The following is a 26,573-nucleotide window of genomic DNA, read 5'->3' as shown; positions in this document are numbered from 1 at the left end:
CACTACTATAGACCAGAGCCCTATTCCCTATATAGCACACTACTATAGACCAGAGCCCTGTTCCCTATATAGTGCACTACTTTATACCAGAGCCCTATTCCCTGTATAGTACACTACTATAGACCAGGGCCCTATTCCCTAAATAGTACACTACTATAGACCAGAGCCCTATTCCCTATATAGTACACTACTTTAGACCAGAGCCCTATTCCCTATATAGTACACTACTATAGACCAGAGCCCTATTCCCTATATAGCACACTACTATAGACCAGAGCCCTATTCCCTATATAGTGCACTACTTTATACCAGAGCCATATTCCCTGTATAGTACACTACTATAGACCAGGGCCCTATTCCCTAAATAGTACACTACTTTATACCAGAGCCCTATACCCTGTATAGTACACTACTATAGACCAGGGCCCTATTCCCTAAATAGTACACTACTATAGACCAGAGCCCTATTCCCTATATAGTACACTACTTTAGACCAGAGCCCTATTCCCTATATAGTACACTACTATAGACCAGAGCCCTATTCCCTATATAGCACACTACTATAGACCAGAGCCCTATTCCCTATATAGTGCACTACTTTATACCAGAGCCCTATTCCCTATATAGTGCACTACTATAGACCAGAGCCCTATGGAACCCTATTCCCTATATATAGTGCACTACTTTAGACCAGAGCCCTATGGAACCCTATTCCCTATATAGTGCACTACTTTAGACCAGAGCCCTATAGAACCCTATTCCCTATATATAGTGCACTACTATAGACCAGAGCCCTATGGAACCCTATTCCCTATATATAGTGCACTACTTTAGACCAGAGCCCTATGGAACCCTATTCCCTATATATAGTGCACTACTTTAGACCAGAGCCCTATGGAACCCTATTCCCTATATAGTACACTACTATAGACCAGAGCCCTATTCCCTATATAGTACACTACTATAGACCAGAGCCCTATTCCCTGTATAGTACACTACTATAGACCAGAGCCCTATTCCCTATATAGTACACTACTATAGACCAGGGCCCTATTCCCTATATAGTACACTACTATAGACCAGGGCCCTATTCCCTATATAGTACACTACTATAGACCAGAGCCCTATTCCCTATATAGTACACTACTATAGACCAGAGCCCTATTCCCTGTATAGTACACTACTATAGACCAGGGCCCTATTCCCTATATAGTACACTACTATAGACCAGAGCCCTATTCCCTATATAGTGCACTACTATAGACCAGTGCCCTATTCCCTATTCCCTATATAGTACACTACTTTAGACCAGAGCCCTATTCCCTATATAGTACACTACTATACACCAGGGCCCTATTCCCTATATAGTACACTACTTTAGACCAGAGCCCTATTCCCTATATAGTACACTACTATAGACCAGAGCCCTATTCCCTGTATAGTACACTACTATAGACCAGGGCCCTATTCCCTATATAGTACACTACTATAGACCAGAGCCCTATTCCCTATATAGTACACTACTATAGACCAGAGCCCTATTCCCTGTATAGTACAGTACTATACACCAGAGCCCTTTTCCCTATATAGTACACTACTATAGACCAGGGCCCTATTCCCTATATAGTACACTACTATAGACCAGAGCCCTATTCCCTATATAGTACACTACTATAGACCAGAGCCCTATTCCCTATATAGTGCACTACTTTAGACCAGAGCCCTATTCCCTGTATAGTACACTACTATACACCAGGGCCCTATTCCCTATATAGTACACTACTTTAGACCAGAGCCCTATTCCCTATATAGTACACTACTTTAGACCAGAGCCCTATTCCCTATATAGTGCACTACTTTAGACCAGAGCCCTATTCCCTATATAGTGCACTACTTTAGACCAGAGCCCTATTCCCTATTCCCTATATAGTACACTACTTTAGACCAGAGCCCTATTCCCTATATAGTACACTACTTTAGACCAGAGCCCTATTCCCTATATAGTACACTACTTTAGACCAGAAACCTATTCCCTATATAGTGCACTACTTTAGACCAGAGCCCTATTCCCTATTCCCTATATAGTAAACTACTTTAGACCAGAGCCCTATTCCCATATAGTACACTACTTTAGACCAGAGCCCTATTCCCTATATAGTACACTACTTTAGACCAGAAACCTATTCCCTATATAGTGCACTACTTTAGACCAGAGCCCTATTCCCTATTCCCTATATAGTACACTACTTTAGACCAGAGCCCTATTCCCTATATAGTACACTACTTTAGACCAGAGCCCTATTCCCTATATAGTACACTACTTTAGACCAGAAACCTATTCCCTATATTTACATTCAAGTCATTTAGCAGACGCTCTTATCCAGAGGGACTTACAAATTGAAGTCGGATGTTTACAACTCAGGTTGGAGTCATTAAAACTCATTTTTCAACCACTCCACAAAATTCGTTGTTAACAAACTATAGCTTTGGCAAGTCGGTTAGTACATCAACGTCCACAAGTAATTTTTCCAACAATTGTTTACAGACAGATTGTTTCACTTATAATTCACTGTATCACAATTCCAGTGGGTCAGAAGTTTACATACACTAAGTTGACTGTGCATTTAACCTGTCTAGGATGAGAGTGGCGCTAGCGGCACTCCCCCCCCACCCCCACTGAAAAACCAGTGCCGCGAAATTCAAAAACAATATTTTTTTTAAATATTTAACTTTCACACATTAAAGTCCAATACAGCTAATGAAAGACACAGATCTTGTGAATCCAGTCAACATGTCCGATTTTTAAAATGTTTTACAGGGAAGACACAATATGTAAAGATGTACATCTATTACCTAAAAATACATTAGCATAATCCACCATCTTTTATTTGTCCACCAACACCAGTAGCTATCACCAATTCGGCTAAACTAAGATATTTATAGCCCCTAACCAAGAAAAAAACTAATCAGATGACAGTCTGATAACATATTTATGGTATGGGATAGGTTTTGTTAGAAAAAAGTGCATATTTCAGGTAGATGGCATAGGTTACAATTGCACCCACCGTCACAAATGGAATAGAAAAACTACTTAGAGCAACGTGTTTACCTACTTACTAATCATCAAACATTTCGTAAAAATACACAGCATACACGAATCGAAAGACACAGATCCTGTGAATACAGACAATATTTCAGATTTTCTAAGTGTCTTACAGCGAAAACACAATAAATCGTTATATTAGCATAGCACATAGCACATAGCAGCCCAGCATTGATTCTAGCCAAAGTGAGCGATAAAAGTAAACATCGCCAAAATATATTAATTTTTTCACTAACCTTCTCAGAATTCTTCAGATGACACTCCTGTAACATCATATTACACAATCCATATAGAGTTTGATCGAAAATGTTTATATTTAGCCACCAAAATCATGGTTAGACAATGTGAAATGTAGCTCAGCTGGTCAGAAAAAGTCTGTGCGCCACTTAGACAGTGATCTACTCTTATACATAAATACTCATAAACGTGACTAAAAAATATAGGGTGGACAGGGATTGATAGACAATTTAATTCTTAATACAATCGCGGAATTACATTTTTTAAATTATCCTTACTTTTCAATACAGCTTGCGCCAAGCGAAGCTACGTCAAAAAACATGGCGTCCGAAGCCACTAACACTTTTCGACAGAAACACGATTTATCATAATAAAAATGTCCTACTTTGAGCTGTTCTTCCATCGGTATCTTGGGCAAAGGATCCTTTCTTGGGTCCAATCGTCTTTTGGTGGAAAGCTGTCCTCTTGCCATGTGGAAATGCCAACTGCGTTCGGGATGAACTGGAAGCGTGCCCAGCAATTCACAGCGTTTCAGAAATAAATGTCCCAAAATCGCACTAAACGGATATAAATTGCTATAAAACGCTTTAAATTAACTACCTTATGATGTTTTTAACTCCCATAACGAGTAGAAACATGACCCGAGTAATATTACTCCCTCCACTAATGCTTGGAACAGGTGCGGGTCGGTGCCCTCTATGCGCATGACGCAGCTCCAAAAGAGTGACTAGCCTCAGGGTTTTTTAATTTATAGTGCCTGTGAACGCGCAATCGACCCGATTCAAATCGTCATCACGTAAAGACATCCAGGGGAAGACGTAAGCAGTGTCCGTATAGTCATAGCAATAACAGTGGCCTTTTAACTGACTCCAGAACAGTGGCCAAAATTTCTGGAATCTGACTCCATGTCAGGGAAATTGCTGTAGAATGGGCTCTGTTCCACTTAGAGACAAAATTTCAACTCCTATAGAAACTATAGACTGTTTTCTATCCAATAATAATAATAATATGCATATTGTACGATCAAGAACTTTGTGGGAAGCCGTTTCAAAAAATTACACGATTAGCATAAATAGCCACAACAGCGCCCTCATCCCCAACAGGTTTTAAACAGCTTGGAAAATTCCAGAAAATCATGTCATGTCTTTAGAAGCTTCTGATAGGCTAATTGACTTCATTTGAGTCAATTGGAGGTGTACCTGTGGATGTATTTCAAGGCCTACCTTTAAACTCAGTGCCTCTTTGATTGACATCATGGGACAATCAAAAGAAATCAGCCAAGACCTCTGAAAATAAATTGTAGACCTCCACAAGTCTGGTTCATCCTTTGGAGCAATTTCCAAATGCCTGAAGGTACCACGTTCATCTGTACAAACAATATTACGCAAGTATAAACACCATGGGACCACGTAGCCGTCATACCGCTCAGGAAGGAGATGCATTCTGTCTCCTAGAGATGAACGTACTTTGGTGCAAAAAGTACAAATCAATCCCAGAACAACAGCAAAGGACCTTGTGAAGATGCTGGAGGAAATAGGTACAAAAGTATCTATATCCACAGTAAAACAAATCCTATATCAACATAACCTGAAAGGCCGCTCAGCAAGGAAGAGGCCACTGCTCCAAAACCGCCATAAAAAAGCCAGACTACGGTTTGCAACTGCACATGGGGACAAAGATCGTTCTTTTTGGAGAAATGTCATCTGGTCTGATGAAACAAAAATAGAATTGTTTGGCCATAATGACCATCGTTATGTTTGGAGGAAAAAGGGAGAAGCTTGCAAGCCGAAGAACACCATCCCAACCGTGAAGCACGGGTGGCAGCATCAAAAAATAAAAAATTGCAAACATTTCTAAAAACGTGTTTTTGCTTTGTCATTAGGGGGTCTTGTGTGTAGGTTGATGAGAATGTAATATAATCCATTTAAAATAAGGCTGTAATGTAAGGAAATGTGGAAAAAGGGAAGAGGTCTGAAAACTTTCCGAATGCTCTGTTCTATAACAGTACAGTACAGTATACCAGTATTGTATATTATTGTATAACAGTATAGTATAGTATACCAGTATTGTATATTATTGTATAACAGTATAGTATAGTATACCAGTATTGTATATTATTGTATAACAGCACAGTATAGTATACCAGTATTGTATATTATTGTATAACAGTATAGTATAGTATACCAGTATTGTATATTATTGTATAACAGTACAGTATAGTATACCAGTATTGTATATTATTCTATAACAGTATAGTATACCAGTATTGTATATTATTCTATAACAGTATAGTATAGTATACCAGTATTGTATATTATTGTATAACAGTATAGTATAGTATACCAGTATTGTATATTATTGTATAACAGTATAGTATAGTATACCAGTATTGTATATTCTTGTATAACAGTACAGTATAGTATACCAGTATTGTATATTATTCTATAACAGTACAGTATACCAGTATTGTATATTATTCTATAACAGTACAGTATAGTATACCAGTATTGTATATTCTTGTATAACAGTACAGTATAGTATACCAGTATTGTATATTATTCTATAACAGTATAGTATACCAGTATTGTATATTATTGTATAACAGTATAGTATAGTATACCAGTATTGTATATTATTGTATAACAGTATAGTATACCAGTATTGTATATTATTGTATAACAGTATAGTATAGTATACCAGTATTGTATATTATTGTATAACAGTACAGTATAGTATACCAGTATTGTATATTATTGTATTACAGTACAGTATAGTATACCAGTATTGTATATTATTGTATAACAGTATAGTATAGTATACCAGTATTGTATATTATTGTATAACAGTACAGTATAGTATACCAGTATTGTATATTATTGTATAACAGTACAGTATAGTATACCAGTATTGTATATTATTGTATAACAGTACAGTACAGTATACCAGTATTGTATATTATTGTATAACAGTACAGTATAGTATACCAGTATTGTATATTATTCTATAACAGTATAGTATACCAGTAGTGTATATTATTGTGTAACAGTATAGTATAGTATACCAGTATTGTATATTATTGTATAACAGTATAGTATAGTATACCAGTATTGTATATTATTGAATAACAGTATAGTATAGTGTACCAGTATTGTATATTCTTGTATAACAGTACAGTATAGTATACCAGTATTGTATATTATTGTATAACAGTACAGTATACCAGTATTGTATATTATTCTATAACAGTACAGTATACCAGTATTGTATATTATTCTATAACAGTACAGTATAGTATACCAGTATTGTATATTATTGTATAACAGTACAGTATAGTATATCAGTATTGTATATTATTCTATAACAGTGTAGTATACCAGTATTGTATATTATTGTATAACAGTATAGTATAGTATACCAGTATTGTATATTATTGCATAACAGTATAGTATAGTATACCAGTATTGTATATTATTGTATAACAGTATAGTATAGTATACCAGTATTGTATATTATTGTATAACAGTACAGTATAGTATACCAGTATTGTAAATTATTGTATAACAGTACAGTATAGTATACCAGTATTGTATATTATTGTATAACAGTACAGTACAGTATACCAGTATTGTATATTATTGTATAACAGTACAGTATAGTATACCAGTATTGTATATTATTCTATAACAGTATAGTATACCAGTATTGTATATTATTCTATAACAGTATAGTATAGTATACCAGTATTGTATATTATTGTATGACAGTATAGTATAGTATACCAGTATTGTATATTATTGTATAACAGTATAGTATAGTATACCAGTATTGTATATTCTTGTATAACAGTACAGTATAGTATACCAGTATTGTATATTATTGTATAACAGTACAGTATACCAGTATTGTATATTATTCTATAACAGTACAGTATAGTATACCAGTATTGTATATTATTGTATAACAGTACAGTATAGTATACCAGTATTGTATATTATTGTATAACAGTATAGTATACCAGTATTGTATATTATTGTATAACAGTATAGTATAGTATACCAGTATTGTATATTATTGTATAACAGTATAGTATAGTATACCAGTATTGTATATTATTGTATAACAGTATAGTATAGTATACCAGTATTGTATATTCTTGTATAACAGTACAGTATAGTATACCAGTATTGTATATTATTGTATAACAGTACAGTATACCAGTATTGTATATTATTGTATAACAGTACAGTACAGTATACCAGTATTGTATATTATTGTATAACAGTACAGTATAGTATACCAGTATTGTATATTATTGTATAACAGTACAGGACAGTATACCAGTATTGTATATTATTCTATAACAGTACAGTAAACCAGTATTGTATATTATTGTATAACAGTACAGTACAGTATACCAGTATTGTATATTATTCTATAACAGTACAGTATATCAGTATTGTATATTATTGTATAACAGTACAGTATAGTATACCAGTATTGTATATTATTGAATAACAGTACAGTATAGTATACCAGTATTGTATATTATTGTATAACAGTACAGTATAGTATACCAGTATTGTATATTATTGTATAACAGTATAGTATAGTATACCAGTATTGTATATTCTTGTATAACAGTACAGTACAGTATACCAGTATTGTATATTATTGTATAACAGTACAGTATAGTATACCAGTATTGTATATTATTGTATAACAGTACAGTACAGTATACCAGTATTGTATATTATTCTATAACAGTACAGTATACCAGTATTGTATATTATTGTATAACAGTACAGTACAGTATACCAGTATTGTATATTATTCTATAACAGTACAGTATATCAGTATTGTATATTATTGTATAACAGTACAGTATAGTATACCAGTATTGTATATTATTGTATAACAGTACAGTATAGTATACCAGTATTGTATATTATTGTATAACAGTACAGTATAGTATACCAGTATTGTATATTATTGTATAACAGTATAGTATAGTATACCAGTATTGTATATTATTCTATAACAGTACAGTATAGTATACCAGTATTGTATATTATTGTATAACAGTACAGTATAGTATACCAGTATTGTATATTATTCTATAACAGTATAGTATAGTATACCAGTATTGTATATTATTGTATAACAGTATAGTATAGTACACCAGTATTGTATATTATTGTATAACAGCACAGTACAGTATACCAGTATTGTATATTATTGTATAACAGTACAGTACAGTATACCAGTATTGTATATTATTGTATAACATTATAGTATAGTATACCAGTATTGTATATTATTGTATAACAGTATAGTATAGTATACCAGTATTGTATATTATTGTATAACAGTACAGTATAGTATACCAGCATTGTATATTATTGTATAACAGTATAGTATAGTATACCAGTATTGTATATTATTGTATAACAGTACAGTATAGTATACCAGTATTGTATATTATTGTATAACAGTACAGTATAGTATACCAGTATTGTATATTATTGTATAACAGTACAGTACAGTATACCAGTATTGTATATTATTGTATAACAGTACAGTATAGTATACCAGTATTGTATATTATTCTATAACAGTATAGTATACCAGTATTGTATATTATTCTATAACAGTATAGTATAGTATACCAGTATTGTATATTATTGTATAACAGTATAGTATAGTATACCAGTATTGTATATTATTGTATAACAGTATAGTATAGTATACCAGTATTGTATATTCTTGTATAACAGTACAGTACAGTATACCAGTATTGTATATTATTGTATAACAGTACAGTACAGTATACCAGTATTGTATATTATTGTATAACAGTACAGTACAGTATACCAGTATTGTATATTATTGTATAACAGAACAGTACAGTATACCAGTATTGTATATTATTGTATAACAGAACAGTACAGTATACCAGTATTGTATATTATTGTATAACAGTATAGTATAGTATACCAGTATTGTATATTATTGTATAACAGTATAGTATAGTATACCAGTATTGTATATTCTTGTATAACAGTACAGTATAGTATAGTATACCGCTGTCGTATTTTATTGCCACAGTATAGTATTCCAGTATAGTATATTATAGTATAAAATCACAGTATAGCATACTATAGTATACAAGTATAGCATAGTGTAGTATCATATAACAGTAGAGTATACTATAGTATACCAGTATAGTATAACGGTACAGAATAGTATAACATTATAGTATATTCTAGTACAACAGCACAGTACAGTATACCGGTATAGTATACTATAGTATAGTATAACAGTACTGTATAGTATAGCATACCAGTATTGTATATTATAGTATCATATAACAGTACAGTATATAATACCAGTATAGTATAACAGCACAATATAATTTAGCATAGTGTGTGGTACAGTATTTGATAGTATAGTGTAACAGTACAGTATATCAGCATAATATGTTATAGTATGGTATAGTATAACAGTACAGTATAGTATGGCAGTATAGTATAGTATGGTATGGTATAGTATAACAGTATAGTATTGTATGGTATGGTATAGTATAACAGTACAGCATATTATGGCAGTATAGTATGGTATGATATGGTATAGTATAACAGTACAGTATAGTATGACAGTATAGTATAGTATGTTATGGTATAGTATAACAGTACAGTATAGTATAGTATGTTATGGTATGGTATAGTATAACAGTACAGTATAGTATGGCAGTATAGTATAGTATGTTATGGTATAGTATAACAGTATAGTATTGTATGGTATGGTATAGTATAACAGTACAGCATATTATGGCAGTATAGTATGGTATGATATGGTATAGTATAACAGTACAGTATAGTATGACAGTATAGTATAGTATGTTATGGTATAGTATAACAGTACAGTATAGTATAGTATGTTATGGTATGGTATAGTATAACAGTATAGTATAGTATGTTATGGTATAGTATAACAGTATAGTATAGTATAACAGTACAGTATAGTATGACAGTATAGTATAGTATGTTATGGTATAGTATAACAGTACAGTATAGTATGGCAGTATAGTATAGTATGTTATGGTATAGTATAACAGTGCAACACAGTGTAGTATGGAATGGTATAGTATATTATAGTGTAGTATAGTACAACAGTACAGAACAGTATAGTATGGTGTAGTATATTATAGTATTGCATAGTATATAGTGGTATAGTATAATGGCCGGTGCATTGTAGTATAGTATAGTGTGGTAGAGTATAGTACAACAGTACAGAACAGTGTGGTGTACGAGTATACCATGGTATACTATAGTAGAACAGTGCAGTAGAGTATAGTGGACCAGTATACTATATGTAAGGGGTAATCGCCAATGTTATGCACTTTACCTTGGAAATAATGGACAACGCAGCGAGCGTGGAGCAGAGACCCTTTGCTGAGTTCATTTTCCCAGGTAATGTACAGAACGGAGGCGTTTATCCCGAACGGAGGCGTTTATCCCGAACGGAGGCGTTTATCCCGAACGGAGGCGTTTATCCCGAACGGAGGCGTTTATCCCGAACGGAGGCGTTTATCCCGCTGATTCCACAGCCACCCAAAAAATCAATACTAAAGCACACTTATCCTGGTAGAAAAAAAAATCTTATCCCTTGCTAGCTAGCTAGCCAGCTATTTGCGGCTAACACAGTCACGACTTCTGCAGCCAGAATAACAGCAAAGTCGCTGTTTTCTATTGACATTCATTTGGATACATCCATAACAACGAGCTGATAATGACCGATTTTGCCTGAAAAGTTAGCCTTCCCGTCAGGACATTAGTCAACAGGGACTGTTCATCATGAGGAGATCGTATTCCATATCAAACACAAGGCTACAAGCTAGCTAAATAGTTTGTTGCTAGCAAACCTGCCAATACGACAACCGAATTCAAAAATACCTGTTGCTGAAAACAGCTGGTGAAACTACGAACACGAGGGAGGATATGACATCATAGCAACACTAAACTAGAAACATGAGGGAGGATTTGACATCATAGCAACACTAAACTAGAAACATGAGGGAGGATTTGACATCATAGCAACACTAAACTAGAAACATGAGGGAGGATTTGACAGCATAGCACCACTAAACTAGAAACATGAGGGAGGATTTGACAGCATAGCAACACTAAACTAGAAACAGGAGGGAGGATATGACATCATAGCAACACTAAACTAGAAACATGAGGGAGGATATGACATCATAGCAACACTAAACTAGAAACATGAGGGAGGATTTGACAGCATAGCAACACTAAACTAGAAACATGAGGGAGGATTTGACTGCATAGCAACACTAAACTAGAAACACGAGGGAGGATTTGACTGCATAGCAACACTAAACTAGAAACATGAGGGAGGATTTGACATCATAGCAACACTAAACTAGAAACATGAGGGAGGATATGACAGCATAGCAACACTAAACTAGAAACATGAGGGAGGATTTGACAGCATAGCAACACTAAACTAGAAACATGAGGGAGGATTTGACAGCATAGCAACACTAAACTAGAAACATGAGGGAGGATATGACAGCATAGCAACACTAAACTAGAAACATGAGGGAGGATTTGACAGCATAGCAACACTAAACTAGAAACATGAGGGAGGATTTGACAGCATAGCAACACTAAACTAGAAACATGAGGGAGGATATGACATCATAGCAACACTAAACTAGAAACATGAGGGAGGATATGACAGCATAGCAACACTAAACTAGAAACATGAGGGAGGATTTGACAGCATAGCAACACTAAACTAGAAACATGAGGGAGGATATGACATCATAGCAACACTAAACTAGAAACAGGAGGGAGGATTTGACAGCATAGCAACACTAAACTAGAAACATGAGGGAGGATATGACATCATAGCAACACTAAACTAGAAACAGGAGGGAGGATTTGACAGCATAGCAACACTAAACTAGAAACATGAGGGAGGATATGACATCATAGCAACACTAAACTAGAAACATGAGGGAGGATTTGACAGCATAGCAACACTAAACTAGAAACAGGAGGGAGGATTTGACAGCATAGCAACACTAAACTAGAAACAGGAGGGAGGATATGACATCATAGCAACACTAAACTAGAAACATGAGGGAGGATATGACATCATAGCAACACTAAACTAGAAACATGAGGGAGGATATGACATCATAGCAACACTAAACTAGAAACATGAGGGAGGATTTGACAGCATAGCAACACTAAACTAGAAACATGAGGGAGGATTTGACAGCATAGCAACACTAAACTAGAAACATGAGGGAGGATATGACATCATAGCAACACTAAACTAGAAACAGGAGGGAGGATTTGACAGCATAGCAACACTAAACTAGAAACAGGAGGGAGGATATGACATCATAGCAACACTAAACTAGAAACATGAGGGAGGATATGACATCATAGCAACACTAAACTAGAAACAGGAGGGAGGATTTGACAGCATAGCAACACTAAACTAGAAACATGAGGGAGGATATGACATCATAGCAACACTAAACTAGAAACATGAGGGAGGATTTGACAGCATAGCAACACTAAACTAGAAACAGGAGGGAGGATTTGACAGCATAGCAACACTAAACTAGAAACAGGAGGGAGGATATGACATCATAGCAACACTAAACTAGAAACATGAGGGAGGATATGACATCATAGCAACACTAAACTAGAAACATGAGGGAGGATATGACATCATAGCAACACTAAACTAGAAACATGAGGGAGGATTTGACAGCATAGCAACACTAAACTAGAAACATGAGGGAGGATTTGACAGCATAGCAACACTAAACTAGAAACATGAGGGAGGATATGACATCATAGCAACACTAAACTAGAAACAGGAGGGAGGATTTGACAGCATAGCAACACTAAACTAGAAACATGAGGGAGGATATGACATCATAGCAACACTAAACTAGAAACAGGAGGGAGGATTTGACAGCATAGCAACACTAAACTAGAAACATGAGGGAGGATATGACATCATAGCAACACTAAACTAGAAACATGAGGGAGGATTTGACAGCATAGCAACACTAAACTAGAAACAGGAGGGAGGATTTGACAGCATAGCAACACTAAACTAGAAACAGGAGGGAGGATATGACATCATAGCAACACTAAACTAGAAACATGAGGGAGGATATGACATCATAGCAACACTAAACTAGAAACATGAGGGAGGATATGACATCATAGCAACACTAAACTAGAAACATGAGGGAGGATTTGACAGCATAGCAACACTAAACTAGAAACAGGAGGGAGGATATGACATCATAGCAACACTAAACTAGAAACATGAGGGAGGATATGACATCATAGCAACACTAAACTAGAAACAGGAGGGAGGATATGACATCATAGCAACACTAAACTAGAAACATGAGGGAGGATATGACATCATAGCAACACTAAACTAGAAACATGAGGGAGAATATGACATCATAGCAACAATAAACTAGAAACATGAGGGAGGATATGACATCATAGCAACAATAAACTAGAAACAGGAGGGAGGATATGACATCATAGCAACACTAAACTAGAAACATGAGGGAGGATATGACTGCATAGCTACACTAAACTAGAAACATGAGGGAGGATATGACATCATAGCAACAATAAACTAGAAACATGAGGGAGGATATGACGTCATAGCAACAATAAACTAGAAAAAGGAGGGAGGATATGACATCATAGCAACACTAAACTAGAAACATGAGGGAGGATATGACATCATAGCAACACTAAACTAGAAACATGAGGGAGGATATGACATCATAGCAACACTAAACTAGAAACATGAGGGAGGATATGACATCATAGCAACAATAAACTAGAAACAGGAGGGAGGATATGACATCATAGCAACACTAAACTAGAAACATGAGGGAGGATATGACATCATAGCAACACTAAACTAGAAACATGAGGGAGGATATGACATCATAGCAACAATAAACTAGAAACATGAGGGAGGATATGACATCATAGCAACAATAAACTAGAAACAGGAGGGAGGATATGACATCATAGCAACACTAAACTAGAAACATGAGGGAGGATATGACATCATAGCAACACTAAACTAGAAACATGAGGGAGGATATGACTGCATAGCTACACTAAACTAGAAACATGAGGGAGGATATGACATCATAGCAACAATAAACTAGAAACATGAGGGAGGATATGACATCATAGCAACAATAAACTAGAAACAGGAGGGAGGATATGACATCATAGCAACACTAAACTAGAAACATGAGGGAGGATATGACATCATAGCAACACTAAACTAGAAACATGAGGGAGGATATGACATCATAGCAACACTAAACTAGAAACATGAGGGAGGATATGACATCATAGCAACACTAAACTAGAAACATGAGGGAGGATATGACATCATAGCAACACTAAACTAGAAACATGAGGGAGGATATGACATCATAGCAACACTAAACTAGAAACATGAGGGAGGATATGACATCATAGCAACACTAAACTAAACATCATGACTGCAACAGTAGGAACCAGAGAAATGAATGTTCGTCACTCACCACATTAAGTCATCAGATGCCCCAAAAACACGTCTCTGCATAAACAAATAAATGCAAGCTAAGTTTTTCCTCGTTGTATTCAAGTTCAGTTTGTGTGGTTGTTGGTTTATCTTTCTGTGACTTTGTATTAAGTGTAGTCTGCATGTGTAGGTGTTTATTGCATCACGATTGCAATGAGTCCTGATATCTTTTCCAACTGTCCCGTTATCTGGTTTAATGTCCATTCTAGAACGCTCTTCTAGCCAATCAGAAACTAGTATTCACCAATGCTTTGTTATAATATACTATACCATACATACCATAATATACTAAAACATACCATTATATACTATTATATACTATAGTATACTATGTGGTACCATACCACACCATAGTGTAAAATACTAGGGCATACCATACTATAATATAATATACTGTACCATAATACAATATACTATACTATAGTATACTATACCATACTATACTATACAATACCATACTATAAAACCCTAGGGCATACCATACTATACCATACCATACTATAATACACCGTACTATGTTATAGTCTACCATACTATAAAATACTAGGGCATACCATACTATACCATATAACTATACCATGGAATACTGCACTATACCATACCATACTATACCATACCATACTATACTATACTGCACCATACTATAATATAGTATACCATACCATACTATACTGTACCATACTATACCATAATATACTATACCATACTATAATATAATATACCATAATATAATATACCATACCATTATACAATATACTACACTATAATATACTATACCATACTATAATATATTATACCATACTATAATGCAATATACAATACTATAATATAGCATTCCATACTATACTATACTATACTATAGCATGCTATAATATACTATACTATAATATAACATACCATAATATACTACACCATACTATAGTATACCCTATTTTAATATACCGTGCCATACTATACCATGCTATACCCTACTATACTATTCTATAACACACCATACTATAATATACTATACCATTCCATAATATACCATAATATACTGTACCATACCATACCATAATATATGATACCATAATATACTATACCATATTATAATATACCATACTATAGTACAATATGCCATGCCATACCATACTATACTATAACATACTACAAATACCATGTCATACCATACTATACCGTACTATAATATACCATAATATACTTTACCATACCATACCATTCTATAATATGCTATTCCATACTATAATAAACTATTCCATGATATCCTATACCATATTATAATATACTATACCATACTATTAAATACTCTACCGTAATATCCTATAATATACTACACCATAAGATACTATACCATAAAATACTATACCATACTATACTATATCATACTTAACCTTGCTATAATATACTATACCATAATATTATATAACGTACTATACTATACCATACCATACTATACTATACCATACTGTAGTACACCATACCATAAAATACTATACTATACCATACCATTCCATACCATACAATGCTATACTATACCATACTGTAATATACCATACCATACCATAACATACTATACATTACTATACTATAACACACTATACTATACCATATCATTCCATACCATACAATGCTATACTATACCATACTGTAATATACTATACTATAATATACTATACCATACTGTAATATATTATAATATACCATAATATAATATACCATACACTGCTATACTATACCATACTGTAATTTATTATAATATACCATAATATAATATACCATACACTGCTATACTATACCATACTGTAATATATTATAATATACCATAATATAATATACTATACACTGCTATACTATACCATACTGTAATATATTATAATATACCATAATATAATATACCATACACTGCTATACTATACCATACTGTAATATAATATACTATACCATAATATAATATACTATACACTGCTATACTATACCATACTGTAATATATTATAATATACCATAATATAATATACCATACACTGCTATACTATACCATACTGTAATATAATATACTATACCATAATATAATATACTATACACTGCTATACTATACCATACTGTAATATAATATACTATACCATAATATAATATACTATACCATAATATAATATACCATGCCATTCCATACTATACTATAATTTACTGTCAGCCTTTCTGTGTGTGTGCGTACATGTGAGGGTACAGTATTTATAAGTGGGTGTGCCTGATGTTCTGTGTACCTCTCTGTCTGCTTCTAGCTCACGCTCTCCTTCTCTTTCCGTATTAGTGTTTTTCAAGCTGTCAGAGTTTCTCTCTCTCTGTAAGTCTCCGTTTTCTCTTTCTGTCTTTCTCTCACATAACTGACGTTTGTGCTGTGCAGTGCGGCATGCTCCTGTCTGTGTGTAAGCACCTTTATGAGCGTGTGTGTGTGTGTGTGTGTGTGTGTGTGTGTGTGTGTGTGTGTGTGTGTGTGTGTGTGTGTGTGTGTGTGTGTGTGTGTGTGTGTGTGTGTGTGTGTGTGTGTGTGTGTGTGTGTGTGTTTGTGTATGTGTGTACACATGCTATATGTGGTTGTGTGCATGTCTGTGTGACGTGTGCATGTGTGTGTGTGTACGTGAGTGTGTACACATGTTTGCACAAGCCAGACTGACTAACTAGCTAACACTATTTGACTAGCGAAATGAACATTGCTGTTTAGACCCTGATTCCCCCGTGGTGTTATTGGTATAGATTAGAAGGACATGTTGAATCAATAGAAAGGGATGCCTCGTTCTGTCTAAACCTCTTGCCCTGTCTAAACCTCTTGCCCTGTCTAAACCTCTTGCTCTGTCTAAACCTCTTGCCCTGTCTAAACCTCTTGTCCTGTCTAAACCTCTTGCCCTGTCCAAACCTCTTGCCCTGTCTAAACCTCTTGCCCTGTCTAAACCTCTTGTCCTGTCTAAACCTCTTGCCCTGTCTAAACCTCTTGTCCTGTCTAAACCTCTTGCCCTGTCTAAACCTCTTGCCCTGTCTAAACCTCTTGCCCTGTCTAAACCTCTTGCCGCATAAAAAAGTTAAGCCTATAAGGTATTTTTTTTTAAATCAGGTAACTTTCCTCAAAGTTCCCGGCTTTTCAGAAAGGACTTCCTGTTTATTCCTTCCTTTAAACGGGGTTTTCTGTAAAAGTCCCTAGGTTTGTCCAAAAGCCTAGTAATAGTGTTATTGTCGATGTCTCGATGTTCAATGGATGGAATGTGATCTAACACTTTTTAACTTTAAAAAAATGGATTTAACAAAATAACTATAGCTATTAATTTTTTTTTAAATGCATGTGATGAATGTGTCACTACCAATGGTCTCTCTTTCACTCTGTGTGTGTGTGTTGGGTGTGTGTGTGTGTGTGTGTGTGTGTGTGTGTGTGTGTGTGTGTGTGTGTGTGTGTGTGTGTGTGTTGGGTGTGTTGGGTGTGTGTTGGGTGTGTGTGTGTGTGTGTGTGTGTGTGTGTGTGTGTGTGTGTGTGTGTGTGTGTGTGTGTGTGTGTGTGTGTGTGTGTGTGTGTGTGTGTGTGTGTGTGTGTGTGTGTGTGTGTGTGTGTGTGTGTGTGTGTGTGTGTCCAGGTCCCGTCAGACGGGGTGGAGTGGGGGGGTCCTGACGGAGGGGGGGAGATCCCCTGCAGGCGCATGCGAAGCGGCAGCTACGTCAAGGCCATGGGAGACGATGATAGTCAGGACTCTGACGCCAGTCCTAAAGCCTCTCCTAAAACCACCATCATCGCCCAGAGAGAGGCCTTCAGACGCTCTGTCAGCATGGACCACAGGTCATCCACCACCAAGTAAGGGGAGGGGGGGAGGTGTCATACTACCATCACGTATGAAATCTGTCACCTTGTTGATGATGATGAGGATGATGAGGAAGATGGAAATGATATTCATGATGATGATGAGTTGGAGGAGCTGGAGGTTGACTGTTAATCTTACTGTCTCTGTGTGTGTGTGTGTCTGTGTCTGTGTCTGTGTCTGTGTCTGTGTGTGTGTGTGTGTGTGTGTGTGTGTGTGTGTGTGTGTGTGTGTGTGTGTGTGTGTGTGTGTGTGTGTGTGTGTGTGTGTGTGTGTGTGTGTGTGTCTGTGTCTGTGTGTGTGTGTGTGTGTGTGTGTGTGTGTGTGTGTGTGTGTGTGTGTGTGTGTAGGTACTCATGTAAGCAGTGTGTAGATTCTACTCTACCCTACGCTAACAGAACCAAGCCCAAAAGTCACGCACGCTCTCGGAGCTACACACGCTCTTTGACCAGCTCACAGGTAAGACACACTCTTTCAGAGCGATGCTACGGATAAGATGATGGATAATAGCGCCGGAGGGGATCGCTAGCCGTTTTACAGGCTCCTAACCAACTGTGTTTGTAACTTGTTTTGTACATAATGTTGCTGCTACCCGTCTCTTATGACCAAAAAGAGCTTCTGGACATCAGAACAGTGATTATTCACCTCGAACAAGACGAAGATATTTTATTTTATGAGTCTGACACGAAGGATACACAGCTTCCTCCGAGACCAGGCCCAAATCCACGTCATTCACGTGAAGAAAAGATGGAAATACAGGGGGTGGAGGTCGGGGTACCTTGTGAGAATTTGTTGGCGAGTGGGTAACCGTCCTCTACCATTCGTTCTATTGACCAACGTGCAACGTGCAATCACAGGAGAATAAACTGGATGATCTCTGTTTAGAGATTATCCTACCAACGGGACATTAAAAACTGTAATCTCTTATGCTTCACCGAGTCATGGCTGAACGACGACACGGATTACGGTTGTCTGGGTTCTCCGTGCGTCGGCAGGACAGAACAGCTACGTCTGGTATGACGAGGGCTGGGGTTTTGTGAATATTTGTCAATAACAGCTGGTGCACGATGTCTAATATTAAGGAAGTCTCGCCGTATTGCTCGCCTGAGGTAGAGTACCTCATGATAAGCTGTAGACCACACTATCTACCAAGAGAGTTCTCATCTATATATATTTTTGTTCATAGCCGTCTATTTACCATCACAGACCGATGCGATTCACTAAGATCACACTTAAATATAAAGCAAACAAGAAAATTATCATCCAGAAACAGCGCTCCTAGCGGTCGTTCTAGAACGTTCTGTCAACATTATGATAAAATTAATCACTAACCTTTGATGATCTTCATCAGATGACACTCATAGGACATCATGTTACACAATACATGTAAGTTTTGTTCGATAATGTGCATATTTATATACAAAAATCTTAGTTTACATTGGCACCATGTTCAGAAATGCCTCCAAAATATCCGGAGAAATTGCAGAGAGCCACATCTAATTACAGAAATACTCATCATAAACTTTGATGAAAGATACATGTTTTACACAGAATTAAAGATACACTTGTTCTTAATGCAACCGCTGTGTCAGATTTCAAAAACACTTTACGGAAAAAGCACAATATTCAATAATCTGAGACGGCGCTCAGATATAAAAAAACAGAAATACGTCAACAGAAATACGAAATTACATCATAAATATTCCTTTCCTTTACCTTTGATGATCTTCATCAGAATGCACTCCCAGGAATCCTAGTTCCACAATAAATTGTTATTTTGTTCGATAATGTCAATTATTTATGTCCAAGTAGCTACTTTTGCTAGCGCGTTTATTACACATATCCAAATGCTCGTGCAAGTCCCGCATAACGTCAGACGAAAACTTCAAAATGTTATATTACAGGTCGAATAAACTGGCCAAACTAAGTAGAGAATCAATCTTCAGGATGTTGTTATCATATATGTCCAATAACGTTCCAACCGGAACATTCCTTCGTGTCTGTAGAAGTAATGGAACGCTGGTACGATATCATGTGGAATGCGCATGACCAGGAACTGGCAATCTGCCAGACCACTGACTCATTCCCCTCTCATCCGGCCCCACAACACAGTATAAGCTTCATTCAACGTTCTACAGACTGTTGACATCTAGTGGAAGGCGTAAGAAGTGCAAACAGATCCATATCTTACTGGGATTTGAACAGGCGATGAGTTGAATATCGACCAGCATCAGAATTTCCACTTCCTGTTTGGAAGTTTACCTGCCATATGAGTTCTGTTAAACTCACAGACATAATTCAAACAGTTTTAGAAACTTCAGAGTGTTTTCTATCCAATAGTAATAATAATATGCATATATTAGCATCTGGGACAGAGTAGGAGGCAGTTCAATTTGGGCACGTTATTCATCCAAAGTGAAAATGCTGCCCCTTATCCCTAAAAAGTTAATGCAGGCAAACTGTCGTGGCAATTTCCTGTATTACCAAATGAGGAGAGTTACAAACCACACACCAGTCAGAGTTATACTTAAACTTCACCTTTAATAATAATTAAGCTTTGCAATAGCATTTGACTTTCAACAATTCACTATTTCTAATGAATAGTTGAGAGTGTCAACGTAATGGCAACTGAGATCTTTTATAGCAAATACACAGATACACCGCTCTCAACTTACATGACGAACCACAGATCTTAGGAAAACTTCACAAAGGGCCTTTTACTTGAGAAAGGAGTATCCCTTAGCGAGGTTGCATTCGCTATAAATTATCGCTCAGTTTGGTCTCTAAAACGAGGTTCTAATCTCGTTCCTGGTACTTCATAGTACCAAAACATTACCTCATCCAATGGCATATATCAATTGTCAACTCTATATTCTCCCATCTCAAGTAAACCCCCTCTTCTCCCCACTCCTGGACAACTTCACTGAGGGGAGTGACTTGCGCAGGCATTGTGGAGCCAAGAAATAATTGGTTCCCCCTTAATCATCCCTTCACATGGTTTAACAGATACATTCACATATGAAGACAATGTTCCATTCTGACCTCTCCCATTCTGATATTCTGCATATTACCAGAGACATGTAAAAGACAAGCCTGACCTCTCCCCTCTCTGGGCTCCAAGTGACTGAGCCCTAGCTGAGAAGGGTAAAGTGCAACTGCCAACAGTATAGTCCAAAGGGAGACATTCTAATGACAAGTATCTCACATTTTATGTATTATTATACATTTATGTATAATATATTATGTCAATAAAACATCTTATTTATGTATGTTACCCAACTAATTCTGATTCATCCTCCACAAAACTTTAAATCCGTTTTGCCTTTCTGGTTGACTAGCTAACTAGCTAACACTATTTGACTAGCGAAATGAACATTGCTGTTTAGACCCTGATTCCCCCGTGGTGTTATTGGTATAGATTAGAAGGACATGTTGAATCAATAGAAAGGGATGCCTCGTTCTCTCTCTCTCGTTCTCTCTACCAAAAACAATTTATAGACCACCTGGAAACTCTGGAAAAACACACAGACTTATCCCTCACCCTCCATTTTGGCAAATCTGACCATAACTACTTACAAGTAAAAACTAAAGCAGGAAGTACCAGTGACTCGCTCAATACAGAAGTCATCAGATGACGCAGATGCTAAGCTACCGGACTGTTTTGCTAGCACAGACTGGATTATGTTCCGGGATTCATCCGATAGCATTGAGGTGTACACCACATCAGTCACCGGCTTCATCAATAAGTGCATAGATGACATCGTCCCCACAGTGACCGTACGTACATATCCTAACCAGAAGCCATGGATTAGAGGCAACATCCACATCGAGCTAAAGGCCTGCCGTTTTCAAGGAGCGGGACACTAATCCGGACGCTTATAAGAAATCCCGCTATGCCCTCAGACGAACCATCAAACAGGCAAAGCATCAATACAGGACTAAGATTGAATCCTACCACACCGGCTCTGACGTTTGTCGGAGAATGCCAAGAATGTGCAAAGCTGTCATCAAGGCAAAGGGTGGCTACTTTGAAGAATCTCAAATATAAAATCTATTTTGATTTGTTTAATACTTTATTGGTTACTACATGATTCCAAATTGTTTTATTTCATAGTTTTGATGTCTTCACTATTATTCTACAATGTAGAAAATAGTAAAAATAAAGAAAAACCCTTGAATGAGTAGGTGTTCTAAAACTTTTGACTGGTACTGTATATACTTTGTTATCACCATATTAACATTATAGTCAACAAACTAGAAATAACAAGTTAGTAAACCCACAATCCAAGTGTACAATCACACAGTATCATGTACAGCAAGCAGTTTAGCAGTTACACTGGCGGGCCCCGGTGGCAATAAGAGGAGCCTCCACTGACATACACACAGAACCACTCTCTGTCTCACTCTCTCTGTCTCTCTCTCTGTCTCTCTCTCTGTCTATGTCTCTCTCTCTGTCTCTGTCTCTCTCTGTCTCACTCTCACCCTCACTCTCTCTCTCTGTCTCACTCTCTCTCTCTCCCTCTCTCTCTGTCTCACTCTCTGTCTATGTCTCTCTCTCTGTCTCTCTCTCTCTCTCTCTGTCTCTCTCTGTCTATGTCTCTCTCTCTGTCTCTGTCTCCGTCTCACTCTCTGTCTCACTCTCTCTCTCTGTCTCTCTCTCGGTCTATGTCTCTCTCTCTGTCTCACTCTCCGTCTCACTCTCTCTCTCTGTCTCTATCTCTCTCTGTCTCTCTCTCTGTCTATCTCTCTCTCTCTCTCTCTCTCTCTCTCTCTCTCTCTCTCTCTCTCTCTCTCTCTCTCTCTCTCTCTCTCTCTCTCTCTCTCTCTCTCTCTCTCTCTGTCTCTCTTTCTCTCTCTGTCTCTCTCTCTGTCTATGTCTCTCTCGGTCTCTCTCTCCCTCTCTCCCTCTCTCTGTCTCTCAATTTCAATTCAATTCAATTCAAGGGGCTTTATTGGCATGGGAAACATGTGTTAACATTGCCAAAGCAAGTGAAGTAGATATTATACAAAGGTGAAATAAACAATACAAATTAACAGTAAACATTACACATACAGAAGTTTCAAAACAATAAAGACATTACAAATGTTATATTATATATATACAGTGTTGTAACAATGTACAAATGGTTAAAGCACACAAGTTAAAATAAATAAGCATAAATATGGGTTGTATTTACAATGGTGTTTGTTCTTCACTGGTTGCCCTTTTCTTGTGGCAACAGGTCACAAATCTTGCTGCTGTGATGGCACACTGTGGAATTTCTCCCAGTAGATATGGGAGTTTATCAAAATTGGATTTGTTTTCAAATTCTTTGTGGATCTGTGTAATCTTAGGGAAATATGTCTCTCTAATATGGTCATACATTGGGCAGGAGGTTAGGAAGTGCAGCTCAGTTTCCACCTCATTTTGTGGGCAGTGTGCACATAGCCTGTCTTCTCTTGAGAGCCAGGTCTGCCTACGGCGGCCTTTCTCAATAGCAAGGCTATGCTCACTGAGTCTGTACATAGTCAAAGCTTTCCTTAAGTTTGGGTCAGTCACAGTGGTCAGGTATTCTGCCACTGTGTACTCTCTGTTTAGGGCCAAATAGCATTCTAGTTTGCTCTGTTTTTTTGTTAATTCTTTCCAATGTGTCAAGTAATTATCTTTTTGTTTTCTCATGATTTGGTTGGGTCTAATTGTGCTGTTGTCCTGGGGCTCTGTGGGGTGTGTTTGTGTTTGTGAACAGAGCCCTAGGACCAGCTTGCTTAGGGGACTCTTCTCCAGGTTCATCTCTCTGTAGGTGATGGCTTTGTTATGGAAGGTTTGGGAATCGCTTCCTTTTAGGTGGTTGTAGAATTTAACGGCTCTTTTCTGGATTTTGATAATTAGTGGGTATCGGCCTAATTCTGCTCTGCATGCATTATTTGGTGTTCTACGTTGTACACGTAGGATATTTTTGCAGAATTCTGCATGCAGAGTCTCAATTTGGTGTTTGTCCCATTTTGTGAAATCTTGGTTGGTGAGCGGACCCCAGACTTCACAACCATAAAGGGCAATGGGCTCTATGACTGATTCAAGTATTTTTAGCCAGATCCTAATTGGTATGTTGAAATTTATGTTCCTTTTGATGGCATAGAAGGCCCTTCTTGCCTTGTCTCTCAGATCGTTCACAGCTTTGTGGAAGTTACCTGTGGTGCTGATGTTTAGGCCGAGGTATTTATAGTTTTTTGTGTGCTCTAGGGCAACGGTGTCTAGATGGAATTTGTGGTCCTGGTGACTGAACCTTTTTTGGAACACCATTATTTTGGTCTTACTGAGATTTACTGTCAGGGCCCAGGTCTGACAGAATCTGTGCAGAAGATCTAGGTGCTGCTGTAGGCCCTCCTTGGTTGGTGACAGAAGCACCAGATCATCAGCAAACAGTAGACATTTGACTTCGGATTCTAGTAGGGTGAGACCGGGTGCTGCAGACTGTTCTAGTGCCCGCGCCAATTCGTTGATATATATGTTGAAGAGGGTGGGGCTTAAGCTGCATCCCTGTCTCACCCCACGACCCTGTGTGAAGAAATGTGTGTGTTTTTGCCAATTTTAATCGCACACTTGTTGTTTGTGTACATGGATTTTATAATGTCGTATGTTTTACCCCCAACACCACTTTCCATCAATTTGTATAGCAGACCCTCATGCCAAATTGAGTCAAAGGCTTTTTTGAAATCAACAAAGCATGAGAAGACTTTGCCTTTGTTTTGGTTTGTTTGGTTGTCAATTAGGGTGTGTAGGGTGAATACATGGTCTGTTGTACGGTAATTTGGTAAAAAGCCAATTTGACATTTGCTCAGTACATTGTTTTCATTGAGGAAATGTACGAGTCTGCTGTTAATGATAATGCAGAGGATTTTCCCAAGGTTACTGTTGACGCATATTCCACGGTAGTTATTGGGGTCAAATTTGTCTCCACTTTTGTGGATTGGGGTGATCAGTCCTTGGTTCCAAATATTGGGGAAGATGCCAGAGCTAAGGACGATGTTAAAGAGTTTTAGTATAGCCAATTGGAATTTGTTGTCTGTATATTTGATCATTTCATTAAGGATTACATCAACACCACAGGCCTTTTTGGGTTGGAAGGTTTTTATTTTGTCCTGTAACTCATTCAAGGTAATTGGAGAATCCAGTGGGTTCTGGTATTCTTTAATAGTTGATTCTAGGATTTGTATTTGATCATGTATATGTTTTTGCTCTTTATTCTTTGTTATAGAGCCAAAAAGATTGGAGAAGTGGTTTACCCATACATCTCCATTTTGGATAGATAATTATTCGTGTTGTTGTTTGTTTAGTGTTTTCCAATTTTCCCAGAATTGGTTAGAGTCTATGGAGTCTTCAATTACATTGAGCTGATTTCTGACGTGCTGTTCCTTCTTTTTCCGTAGTGTATTTCTGTTTTGTTTTAGTGATTCACCATAGTGAAGGCGTAGACTCAGGTTTTCCGGGTCTCTATGTTTTTGGTTGGACAGGTTTCTCAATTTATTTCTTAGATTTTTGCATTCTTTATCAAACCATTTGTCATTGTTGTTCATTTTCTTCGGTTTTCTATTTGAGATTTTTAGATTTGATAGGGAAGCTGAGAGGTCAAATATACTGTTAAGATTTTCTACTGCCAAGTTTACACCTTCACTATTGCAGTGGAACATTTTACCCAGGAAGTTGTCTAAAAGGGATTGAATTTGCTGTTGCCTAATTGTTTTTTGGTAGGTT

The 26,573-nt window shown here is 36.7% G+C and overlaps 1 protein-coding gene across 1 annotated transcript in view; it reads left to right on the top strand.

Moving 5' to 3' along the window:
• Window positions 1–26,573, top strand: part of LOC139555338 (disks large-associated protein 3-like) — a 293,568-nt gene that overhangs the window by 248,007 nt on the left and 18,988 nt on the right. The window contains exons 5-6 of the mRNA XM_071369054.1: window positions 18,623–18,837; window positions 19,192–19,300. Of these exons, the coding sequence (XP_071225155.1) occupies window positions 18,623–18,837; window positions 19,192–19,300 (324 nt within the window). The remainder of the gene's footprint in view (window positions 1–18,622; window positions 18,838–19,191; window positions 19,301–26,573) is intronic.

The sequence above is a fragment of the Salvelinus alpinus genome, chromosome 26 (assembly GCF_045679555.1).
Source record: "Salvelinus alpinus chromosome 26, SLU_Salpinus.1, whole genome shotgun sequence".
Lineage (NCBI taxonomy): Eukaryota > Metazoa > Chordata > Actinopteri > Salmoniformes > Salmonidae > Salvelinus > Salvelinus alpinus.
Note: the sequence above shows the minus strand (reverse complement) of the source record. Positions and strands in the feature narration are given on the sequence as shown.